The following is an 11,967-nucleotide window of genomic DNA, read 5'->3' on the forward strand; positions in this document are numbered from 1 at the left end:
TTAAGAACGCAATTTATTTGGCAAAACGGCAAAGAGACAAGTTGTTGTTTTTGTTTTCTGGATCCTCTTTTTTAATTAATTTGAATCCTTAATATCTATACTAGTCCCGAATATATTCCACACAGAAGTAGTCTGGTTTAAACAAAGAAGAAAGTAACTAAATTTTGTTTTATCTTAATTCATTTCTGTAAAATTTATAAACACCCATTGTAACGGTATACCTGGCCCTGCTTATTATTTAATGTTTAAGACTTTTAAATTAGTTTGAAATGGCTTAGTGTAAAAGTTTTCTCTGCAGAGAGAAAATATCTGAAAGTATTTCCTAAATTGTTCCGATAAGATAATGGAAACATACAAAACTTTTAGACCAAAAGCTTCTCCTATTCTTCACCTTAACCTCTTTAAAATCAACAACTTTGAACCTTTGTTCAAAATTAAACTAAGTTTGATCAGATTAGCTTAAGAGTTCGAAGCTTATTTTTTTTGAAACATGTTAAAACTGTTAACAAATTTATTTAGAATTTTTGTTTACATTTAATATTCATTTTCAAGTTCTCTCTTACCTTGAATATTATGTTTATCTAAAGTCTAATTATATGCAAATGATCTATAAAAATGTTATCATTTTAAAAAGAAATAAAAATTATTTTATTAATTTTTGAAGACAGAAAGACATGATGGAGAAAAAAGGTACGACACTTAATGTAATTCTGAGACGTATGCCAGCATTTTTGGGACATTTTCCATGGAAAGTGCTCCTCTATAGTAAAGTTAAGTATTAATGTTTTCTTATTATAATTATATTTCATTATGATTAAGGTAAATGATTGCAATTCAGAAACTGTAATTACAGAATTCTTGAATTTTTTAAACATTGACTTACAAAGTCAAGAGAAGGGTTTACCAGTAATTCGAATTTACACAATCCTCTTTTTTTTCAATTTTTCTCAATAAAAAGGCCACATGTAAACTGTATGCAAATATCACTTTTATTTCTTTAGTTCAGAAAAAAAAGAATTGACAGAATATTGGAGTTCAATTTGATCAGTTCAATACTCTTTTACGAGAGTGTGAACGCACTTCTTGAAGAAAAAAAATAACCAATTATCGAAATTAGAGTAAAGTCTTTTGAGGAACCACATCAACCTTATTCTCCTTTATATTTTGTAAATACAATCAAATGGTCGCATTCCTCAAATGGAAAACGGAAATCCCTATGAACTTTCTCTTTTGTCAAACTTCCCTAGTTTGTCACAATGAATTTCTTTTGTATAAACTATTCTAATATTTTATTGCGCCTTGTTAGTTTGATAATAATTTTAAAATGTTTAACTTTATCAGTACCCTCGAGTTGTGAGTAAGTTAAATGACAAAAAAAAAAAAGAGATAAATAAAAAAATTCATTTATTTATCGACATTTGTTATCAAACAGTATTTTTTTTTTTTTTTATTTCGTGTAAATATATAAAATATAAAGTTCTACTGAAGAACTTTCTCTATTTTCACTGGTAATTACCAGAATGATACCAAAGTTGATAATAATGATGGTGAAAGTATTGTGTAAGTAAAAGACTCCAATTTCATCATTCTTTGGTTTTGAGACGAAATCGAGTAAAGCATGAATAAATTAAATTAATCTCATTTTTTAAATAAATGTTAAAAGCTTTATAAATGGTTTAAAAATAAAAAATAAAAATATTCTTTTTATCTAATGTAAACCTAGTGAGAAAAACTTACACTACAATTCTACAAATTTTCTTCAATGATTTTTTTCTTAAATAATTTTCTTTCACGATATTTCTTAATTTGTGTGTAAACTTAATTTGAATTCCTAAAGAACTTAAAAACAATCTATTTTTGTAATGTTTAATGATTCTAATTTTGAATTAAGTGGTTGTTTTATTACATTTATTATCACTATTATTTCAAGTACATAAAGCTTATATACAGTTACTAACAAATATTATACTTACTACTAAAGTAAATGCGCTATTACCTTGGCTTAAATAATTCACATAAATAATATTTTATTAATAATATTCACTATTTCATACTAACAATCTATAATCTGCTTAATAAGACAGATTTACTTTTCATATACTCCCAACACTTGACATTTCCTTCAATTTGTCTTTCTCAAGAGGTTCTGTCACTCAATTTCTAAACACTTCACCACATATTTTCAAACTAGTGGTTTTTTTAAATAGGATTTACTTTTCCGTTACTAAGATATCACTCCGTTATCGTTTTTGTTCTCCTTTTGTCATTGAGTCAAATTTTATGACTAATTTAACTATAATATTCCTGAATCTTCTGTTGATTTTTTTTTTTTTTTTTTTGTAGTCAGGCGACATTAAGCTCGCGTGTAGCGAGCAAGTAAAGTTGTTTAGACCTTTAAAAAGTAATATTTTCAAAAATGGAAAAAAAATAAAATAATGCTTAGTTTTTCAGGTGGGGCTTTTTGACACCCAACTATCAAATTAGGTATCGTGTCGGAGCCGGAGTAACTGTTTAATTATTAGTTTCTTATATAACCAATCAAATAAAATCCAAGGCATAGACCAGTAATCAAACCTAGTTAAACAATACCTCTTAGCTTTGTGGGCCTTGCCTCTAATCGCTCGGCTATCGTGGCGCCTCAAAGATGGAAAATAAGCCTACACATTAATCGAGGGGTTGAAGGATTTCAAATGGTGCATGATTAGTTGATAATCTTCAACAAAGTAGACTTTTGAAGTAATTTTGCTAATTACAATTGTAATTGCGTCAAGAGAAAATTTGTAGAGTATTACTAATCAGAGGAAAAATGCAGTTTCTTATTTTAGGAGGGTCGTTTGAAAAGTCCGTGCAAAGTCAGAGAGATAGCACTACTGGCGCGTATCGAGGTTATGTTTAGTTAGTAGCATCTCTTGGAAGAACACACACCAAGTTTCAGCCAGATCGGTCTATTTCTTTGTGTTTGGCATTCGTTTGAATCGAGGAAGTCGAGTGATTTTCAAAAAATGGACGAAAAAGAATTTCGTGTGTTGGTTAAACACTACTTTATGAAAGGCAAAACGCCTCAGGAGACTAAAGAGAAGCTTGATAAACATTATGGTGACTCTGCACCTTCGATTAGAACAGTTTATAAGTGGTTTCAAAATTTTCGGAGTGGCCATATGAGCACAAGTGACGCCGAACGTTCTGGACGCCCTGTTGAGGTTACTACTCCAGAAATCATTGATAAAATCCATGATATGGTGATGGATGACAGAAGAGTGAAGGTGCGTGAGATTGCTAGTCTGTGGGTATCTCGAATGAACGGGTACATAATATTTTGCATCAACATTTGGACATGACAAAGCTATCCGCAAGATGGGTGCCGCGATTGCTCACGCTTGACCAAAAACGAAATCGTTTGAAGTGTTGCAAGGACGACGGTTTGCAGCTGTTCCAGAAGAATCCGCAGGACTTTAAGCGTCGTTTCGTCACTGTGGATGAAACATGGATACATCACTACACTCCTGAGACCAAAGAACAATCTAAACAATGGGTTACCAAGGGGGAATCTGCGCCAAAAAAGGCGAAGACCGTTCCTTCGGCCGGAAAGATTATGGCGACTGTCTTTTGGGATTCGCAAGGAATAATCCTCATCGACTATCTGGAAAAGGGTAAAACTATTACAGGTGCATATTATTCATCGTTATTGGACCGTTTGAAAACCGAGCTGCAAGAAAAACGCCCACGATTGGCCCACAAAAAAGTCCTTTTCCATCACGACAACGCACCAGCTCACACCTCAGCAGTTGTGGTCGCAAAATTAATGGTAATAGGGTTCCAACTCGTTTCACATCCCCCCTATTCTCCAGACTTGGCTCCCTCGGACTACTATTTGTTCCCCAATATGAAGAAATGTCTGGTGGGAAAAAGATTTTATTCAATCGAGGAGGTTATTGCAGAAACGAATGGCTATTTTTCAGACTTGGACAAATCCTATTATTCGGAAGGGATCAACAAACTAAAGCAGCGTTGGACGAAGTGTATAAGCCTAAAAGGAGACTATGTTGAAAAATAAAAAAGGTTTACCCCAAAAAATTAAGTAGTTTTTATATTTGCACGGACTTTTCAAACGACCCTCGTAAGAGCAACTCGTACATTAAGTTTAAAGAAAATCATAGGAACACTTTGTGAGAAAATTCTATTATATATAAAAAAATATACGTCATTATATTGGTTTGTTTAATAAATTTTACCATTCCACAATATGTTTTGTGTTAAAGCAAGAATATAAAGTAAAATCGGAAATTATAATACATATTTCGGTTTAAAGAATGTCATGAAATTTTTTTTTAGATACACAAATTACTAGGCAAAAAGATATTATAATAATAAATCCGCATTCTTTTCCTGGTAACAATCTTTTTGGCTGATGATATTTCATGAATCAGCATCAATCTGTCGGGGGGTTTACTCGAATGAAAATCTTGACAAACATCATTTCTAGAAAATTGTGATTAAATATTAATTGCTTTCTAGGTAATTTTATGCTTCCTTCAACTCTTTTATTTTTGTTAAAATGAGCTAATGTTTGAGAAGTTGACTATTTCTTTTTTTTTAACAAATTCTGCATTTTAAGTAATATGCCATAAATAGTGATTAGATCAATTCGAGAGAATAGTATGGAACTTGTAATATTTCGTCTTGGCTAGTAGTTATTAGTTATACGAAAGGGAAGGTTTTGAAGAGTAAGGTTTGTTTCGTAAAAAGGACCGTCAACTATTAGTCGGAATAGTTTTGATTGAAATGTCTGCTCATTTCGTATGCTTAATGTAGGTTTGGCTGACACAGCAGCTCTTTCCAGTAAGTCCATCTTAGACTTTGTTAAATATATGTTTTAGAAGTACAAGTTGGCATATAAATTATACAAGTTTTCGTTTAGGAATCCGAAAGTAATATCATGATATAAGAAAAAAGATTTAGTTGGGAAAAATCCATCAATGAAAATAAATTCTTATGATTAATATTTTATTTATTCAAATCTTTCTGGGATTTCAAAATGCGGTAACTTCCGGCATCCCTCGGAAATACCATTTTAAAATAATTTACTTTGGCTGTTTATTTAAAAAATTAACTGTGCATCAACTGCCAGGAGCAAGTGTGATGGTCTGAAGAGCCAGAATTTGAAGTTTAGCTTTTTGCGATTACCTTAAAATTTCCAAAAAAAATTCTGGGGCTAAAGTTTACACAAGTATTAATCTCTAGAATAAAATTATTTTATATACAAAACTGGCAGGGAAAACATCTGTAAGTACCTATTTTAAATACTCTTCCCTCACTCCAAAAAACCTAATGATCCATGGAAAATGACATAGTATGAAAAAAATGTATTTTATTCCAATATATGTAAATAATAAATTTGGATTCTCTTAACAAAATGTTTATATTCAATTCGTAGCATATTCCTGTATAGCCTCTACAGGTACTAAAGGATATGTGCCCTCCTAGAACACCTCTAATCTTCCAAGTTAGGGGCGACCTATTTAGTATACCTAAAAAGCTTTAAATGGGATGGTTGTGAGGTAGTGATGAGTGTTCATCTCAGACCTCCGGTCCCCTTCTCTTTTCAGTAATTTCTCAAGGTAGTCTCTTCACTCTCGAGGTTGTTGCGGCGTGCATGGTTTCTAGTTTCTTCTACACCAATAGGGGGGGAGTGAATATCCCGTTAAAAGAAATTAGGTTCTTCCAAAGATGTAAATAAGAGGTCAAAGTCACTGAATAATAGTCCGTCAGTTAAGCGCTGGCCCATTTAACCCTGAAATCATAGCCTCTTCTACATTCCTATAATATTTCCTTACTAAAAGTTCAACCTAGTCATTCGTTTTTAAAAAATTAACGGACTTAAAAGTAAATCGTTGGATCCAAGTTCAAAAAAATTAGCAAAACTGAAGAAAATGCTTCAATGAAGGCAAACTTCATCTGACTGTCAACCGAATCCTTAATTTCAGAAACTACCATACTTCAAAACAGAGTGTCAGATTTGAGCTTTCTGCTATTTTTAGTTTTGAGATATTCTTTTCACACATCCAGAACTAAAATCAATTTTTTCTTTTAAGGAGATAAATTGTCGAAAACTTGCATTTCGAAAATTCAATGTTTGCAGCGCTCCTTTTATTGGAAGTAAAAGACCTAAGACTCTTAAATTTTAATTTAAATTGAATTCGCCTTACTAAACAGTAAATAAGTATATATTACTCAAAAGGTTCATTCGAAAAATTAATGAGCCTTGGATCAATTAAAGGCATTTGTCAATTGTCACAGGCAATCATTAAGCAATGTACAAAACCACTTCCTCAATAAATAAATACGAATTAACATTGTTGTTAGCGTTGTAAACTAATAAATAATCCTTCAACCCAGAATGTACTTCCTACAAAATGTGAACAGTCCGTATCTGTAGTCTGTATAGTAGAGTAACAATGGGAGTAGGGAGATATGCATTGGGGAATCCCTTCTTGCTTACTGCGCAAGCGTCAGCCTTTCTCTCTCTAACCTACTCAGTGGAGGTCTGTCATTTCATATTGTGTTAATTGTGAGTGTGTTGATCGAAGTCAAAATCCTTGAAATGTTATTTCGTTTTCAATATCCGACTTAATACTTATAATTTTTGTGTTAAATAAGGTGAAATGCTTCAGTGCTACTAGTGAAAACACTAATCTTAGTTTGGTGAACTGCTTTACAATTTGTATTGTGTACACTTGAGTGTAGGAGTTTTCAGTATAGTTTATGCTTACTTCCTTTAAGGCAGTCCTAAATTTTTCATCATAATGTGGCAACAAAAAGGTGGTAATAAGTCTAGCAACATTTCAGGTCAGACGAATAAAGTGCAAGAATGTTCAGAAGGTTGGAGTAGTAAAAAGGAAAGTACTGATTGTTCCTTATATGATTCTGGTCGTACAGACTCTGGATTCCTATCTGGCGCAAACATTGTCTCCGAGGAAATTCCTGTTTCTTCGCCCGAAAAGGGCGACAAGGAATCTGCAGTCAGCTATATAAGATTGGATAGTGGTGTGGATGTTGGGCTATCTGATCAATTAAGCGATTTATGTATCGATGAAGAAAGTCCATGTGAAGAACTCAAGAAGGATAAACGCATAGCAGAGACTAAAGTTGCAGAAGATTCAGTGCCTTGGGAACTGTATTTCCAACAAGATGATGACGGTGATACGTAAGTTTTTTTTAAAACTAAAATATAATATTTGCTTCTTTTTTTTTCATTTATTTGCTATTTAATCTATTCATATTGAAAATTTATAACCTCAATTTTACGTTTTAGGCAGTTACATATTGCTATTATTCAAGGATGTGTTGAAGTTGTTTATAACCTCATTAGGATGGTACCTAGTTCTCGGTTCCTTGACATACGTAACGATATGAGACAGGCAAGTATTAAATTCGTTTATCAATCGAATATGTATTATATAAATGTAACATTGAGTTTGTCTTATCTTACTAAATATTTTTATTTTTCTCTTTCAGACAGCACTACATTTAGCAGTTTTGACATCTCATCCGCGAATCATAAGAAGATTAGTTTGTGCTGGTGCTTGTACGAAAAGTGTTGATAGAAATGGTAATACTGCATTGCATTTGGCAACAGCAGCTGGAGATGTAAATTGTGTTAGAGCATTGACAGAACCAATAAACCCATCTGAAGTTGCTGCCGCACAATTGAGGTATCGTCCGACTCCTAGGCAACCCCAGCCACCAGAGCTTGATTTATACAATTATGAAGGTTAGAATTTATTTAATCATAAAAACTGATGTAATATTGCTTCTTCCCCCATATGTTTTTATTCCTAAATTTTCCCACAGTTTTTTTTGTATCAGTTTTTGTTCTTCCTTTTAATACTGTGGGTTGATGAGCCAAGTTTATTTATTTAACCTTATAAGTGCATGATTTAAATTTAAAAGTAAATTCACTCACAAAGTATCAGAAAAGGAACTTTCAGTAATTGAAATTTAGTCTTTAAATAGGTAAAAAATGTTTGTCGGTTGGGACTTTCTCAAATTTGCGTAAATATCAAATATTTGTTTCAAACATTTATTGTATTATATTTTTCGATTAGGTAAAATTAGATTTATGCACATTTTTCGTCAGTCACTCAGATTTGTTCAGCATATACATCTAATTGGTATTTAAATTCTCCTATATTAAATTCCAATTGTATTTGGAAAAATAGTTCTAAAGCTAATGTCATCTCCGTGTTCTGGGGAAAATACCCGCCAAGATTGCGCTTATGAATCAAGGATACTTGTCTAATGAATCACTTTAGCCTCTTCTGCTTGGGAATCCCGTATTCCTTTTTTAATTCCTTATTGAAAGATGCATATTTATTTAAAAATGGGATGTAGTAAAGAAAATTCGCCCGTAATTTTTTGTATTAAAAAGTTAAATTGCGTTAGAATTGGTGGATTTCTTTTTGCTTGATTATGTATAGTCGAAATTGAAGTTAATATTATTATTAATATAAAATTGCACTAGTCCAGATATCTCAATAACAAAATTAGATAGAGATTAGCCTCTTTTACCGAAATATTAATTTTTTTTTTAACCGTTGAAAATTATAACCAAGAAATTAATTGACTTTCCATCATCGACCAGTCAATTTTTTGTTAGTTTTCTTTTCAAATCATAACTTGACCTGTAAAGTAAAATGAAAACGGAGAAGTTTCAGTTGAGAGTAAAGTCTGTTGACTTGGGGAATCCCCAATCCCTTTCCGCCTTTAAACATCAACTATTCTTGAACTCCTTTCAGACCTCGTATTCTTAGCTCAGGTTATTTCTGTGCTATGTTATTTCAATTAGGATGAGACAGACTTGCATGCTTAAAATACAGGGAGGGAGAGACTGTTCGTCTCTTTATTTTTTTTTTTATTTTAGATGTTCCCTTATAAGGCGATTAAAAAAATATATAAGTTAATGAGCTTAATAGGTTTTATAAAATGCAAATAAAATTAAAAATATATGTTGAATTAATGAGATGGACTGACTAATTATTAAAATATGCACCTTAAGTAAAAATTAGAAAAGTTTATACTTTATTTTTTATTGCTTTATTTTCAGGGTTAACGTGTGTTCATTTATCCGTAATGAGAAGGGAAATCCCAATTTTGAGGCATTTGTCTAACATTGGAGCAAATGTAGATGCCAGAGTAAGTGTTAATTGCTTGTTTAAAAATGTTTATTTACCTCTTTGCTTGTAATAATAATAGCTCCCTACATTTTAACTTTTGCTTACTGCCAGTTTATTGCATTTAGCCTCTACTATTTGACCAGAAGTAACCTTAAGGTTGTAATGGCCTCCCCCAGTGAACTGCTAGATTCTTAAGAGAAAGCAGTAACCTTCTTTATGTTATTTATAATCTTCTTGGGTTCCAAGAAGTAAATGTTACTAAAAATTAAAGTAGATTATTCAGGATTTTACTAAAATCCTGTTTACTAAATTGTGTAAGACTACAGTTAAATAATTTTTTCTGAGAGAAATATTCTTTACTTAAAATACGCGAGAAAAATTAATTTAAGAAAATTACTTTAGCATATGATAACTTGTTTTTAAACAATGCAATCACAGACGTAAAAATATTTACAAATATTTAGTAGGCGGCCATTTTTTTTTCTTGCATTTTCTCTTGGAACACAACAAAGCCGTTTTAGCCTAGCTGTCCACCATTCTGAGTCCCATAGAAGATGTCAATCAACTCTGTGATGTTAGCGGGACATTTACTTCTCTGTGCCTTGTGATGATTTGATTCATCTGATAGATCATAACCAGTTTTGAGGCCGTACGATTCTTTATAAAAAGGGACATAGTCCATGTTGAAGAGGCCTCTTCTAGTACGTTCCCCGTTTCTTTGTATAAAGTAACCTCACATTAAAAGTAATTTCAAAGCTGCTTTTAACGAGAAATTGACCATACTAATTTCTATCTCATCATGTCTCTGAGTGACTAATAATACCAAATAGCAGGAAAATCATTTCTGATATTCGTTCGCTAAGATTTCAGTCAAGATCCGAATAAGCGTGAAAGATATCTCGGAACGAGTGTTAAAGCCCTTCATAGTCACGCCTAACTTTATAATACAGTCACGAATTTAAGTAAAAAAAGAGATAGCTGCGTCAGATGGTAGTTATTTTAAGGTAAAACTTAAGTTTTGAGAAAAAATACGATTAGAATTCAATATCCATGTGGCAGTTTGGAAAAAAAGTGTGGTCTGGTATTAACCAGATTTTTTCCTTTAAAGAGACTCTATTGAATATGCTCAATTGATTCTTTTGTTTGTTTTTTTAACCAAAAAATAGACAATTGTTTAATAATGTCGTTTATTATTCTTAATAGGAATGCAAAAGTGGAAGGACTGCTTTACATATGGCTGCTGAAATTAGAGATACAGAATTAGGTAGCTTACTATTGAGAGAATTTAGAGCAAATCCACATATATTAGACTACTCTGGTAAAACACCTTACCATCTAGCCAGACACGATCGTACATTCATAATGATACTGTTATCATCCGGTGCTTCCTATGAGACAGACTTCAGTTCGGATAGTGATTATGATTCAGATAGTGATACAGAATTAATGGTGCAGGTAAGAAACTATTTTTATTTAAAGCATTGAAGTTAAAATTTGTGCTTATTAATTTTTTTAAAATAAGTTCAGCTACTATAAATCATAAATTCATGTCAGTATTATTGTACTTTGCAGATGCATGAAAGATTCAGGGACTTGCATACAAATGGCATAGTCAACGCTACTGCCTGATATCAAAACATGCTGGAATAATTATCAAAATTATAGCCATCAAATTTTTAAGTACTTCTAACCTCTTTGTATTTTTTCTTGTAATGTGAAAAAGTATTAGAACTTCAAAATAAGTTCTTTTATGGATGTTAATTTTTTTGTTTTCGTTAAAGAAGGAAAGGGGTTAAGAATGTAAAGTTATAAAAAAAAGACACCGTGTTATTGTTAAACTGATCTTTTTATATTTTTTATTTTATTGTTCCATGTATAAATTAATTTCTATATGTTGGACAGTAAACTTGGATAAAAACAATGATGCCAAAATCAATCTGTATTTATAATGAAATTGAACAAAATATGTATATTTAGATAAACAAAAATTAAATTAAAAATATATATAATAAATTATATATATAGTCGGATTGTTTTTTTTTTTTAATCATTGTTGATAAAATTTTCATTCCTATTAATTTAAAATAGTTATCTATTCGAGAATGGTGTACCTTTGTCTTGTTAAAAAGTAAAAAGCAAGATTTTATTTTTACATTAAAGTACAAATTATGAATGAACGTTTTGTTGAATGTTGGGAATAAAACAAATGTTAAGGGCTCGGAAATAAAAGAGTCTAGTCAAATGTTTTAAGAATTTAAATAATAAAAAAAAAATCTTTTTTTTTTAATCTGAAAAAATTCATCTTGTAGTTGGAATGAATATTTTTTTGTTGGTTAATATTATAATTTAATGTAACTCTAATTTAAGGATGAGCTATTGTACATATAGTAATTATTATTTAACCTACTTTTTCCTATGAAAGTTCTGTCCTTTCTCCCCTTTATTTATATGACAGAGCGAATGTTATACCCCCACTCATTTCTAAATTTGTGTTCTATTTTTATTGAAAAAAGAAAAAAAAAATTGTAATAAAGCATTTTTTTATGCTATTCATTTATTTTACTCGCCTTATTTAAACCTTTCAAAATTACTTACATTTCAATATATCCTCCATTAAAAGTAAACTAAGAAGAAGTTTATGAATTAATTGTTTTTCTAAAAGTCCAAAAATTACTCACACAAATTTTGCTTACACATTATGTTTCGTAGAGTTAAAAAAAAAAAAAATCAACTTAATCTTGCATTTGTGTACAAATGGCTAGGTAGTGATTCAGAAAATTATTTTTGACTATTG

At 31.1% G+C, this 11,967-nt stretch overlaps 1 protein-coding gene across 4 annotated transcripts in view; it reads left to right on the forward strand.

Annotated features, from left to right (window-relative positions):
• Positions 1-11,730, forward strand: part of cact (NF-kappa-B inhibitor cactus) — a 33,734-nt gene extending 22,004 nt beyond the window's left edge. Inside the window, exons 1-7 of one of the 4 annotated variants that reach the window (XM_074133867.1) lie at positions 1,530-1,560; positions 6,847-7,204; positions 7,313-7,422; positions 7,520-7,771; positions 9,104-9,192; positions 10,377-10,628; positions 10,746-11,730. In XM_074133867.1, coding sequence (XP_073989968.1) covers positions 1,542-1,560; positions 6,847-7,204; positions 7,313-7,422; positions 7,520-7,771; positions 9,104-9,192; positions 10,377-10,628; positions 10,746-10,802 — 1,137 coding nt within the window. In that variant the 5' untranslated portion in view covers positions 1,530-1,541 and the 3' untranslated portion in view covers positions 10,803-11,730. Of the gene's footprint in view, positions 1-1,529; positions 1,561-4,784; positions 4,840-5,386; positions 7,205-7,312; positions 7,423-7,519; positions 7,772-9,103; positions 9,193-10,376; positions 10,629-10,745 lie in introns of those variants that run through there. The other 3 variants (XM_074133869.1, XM_074133870.1, XM_074133866.1) reach the window with 3 other exon arrangements.
• The last annotated feature ends 237 nt before the right edge of the window (positions 11,731-11,967 follow it).

This window comes from Rhodnius prolixus, unplaced genomic scaffold (genome assembly GCF_049639745.1).
Source record: "Rhodnius prolixus isolate KJV_2025 unplaced genomic scaffold, Rpr scaffold_10, whole genome shotgun sequence".
In the NCBI taxonomy this organism is placed as follows: Eukaryota; Metazoa; Arthropoda; class Insecta; order Hemiptera; family Reduviidae; genus Rhodnius; species Rhodnius prolixus.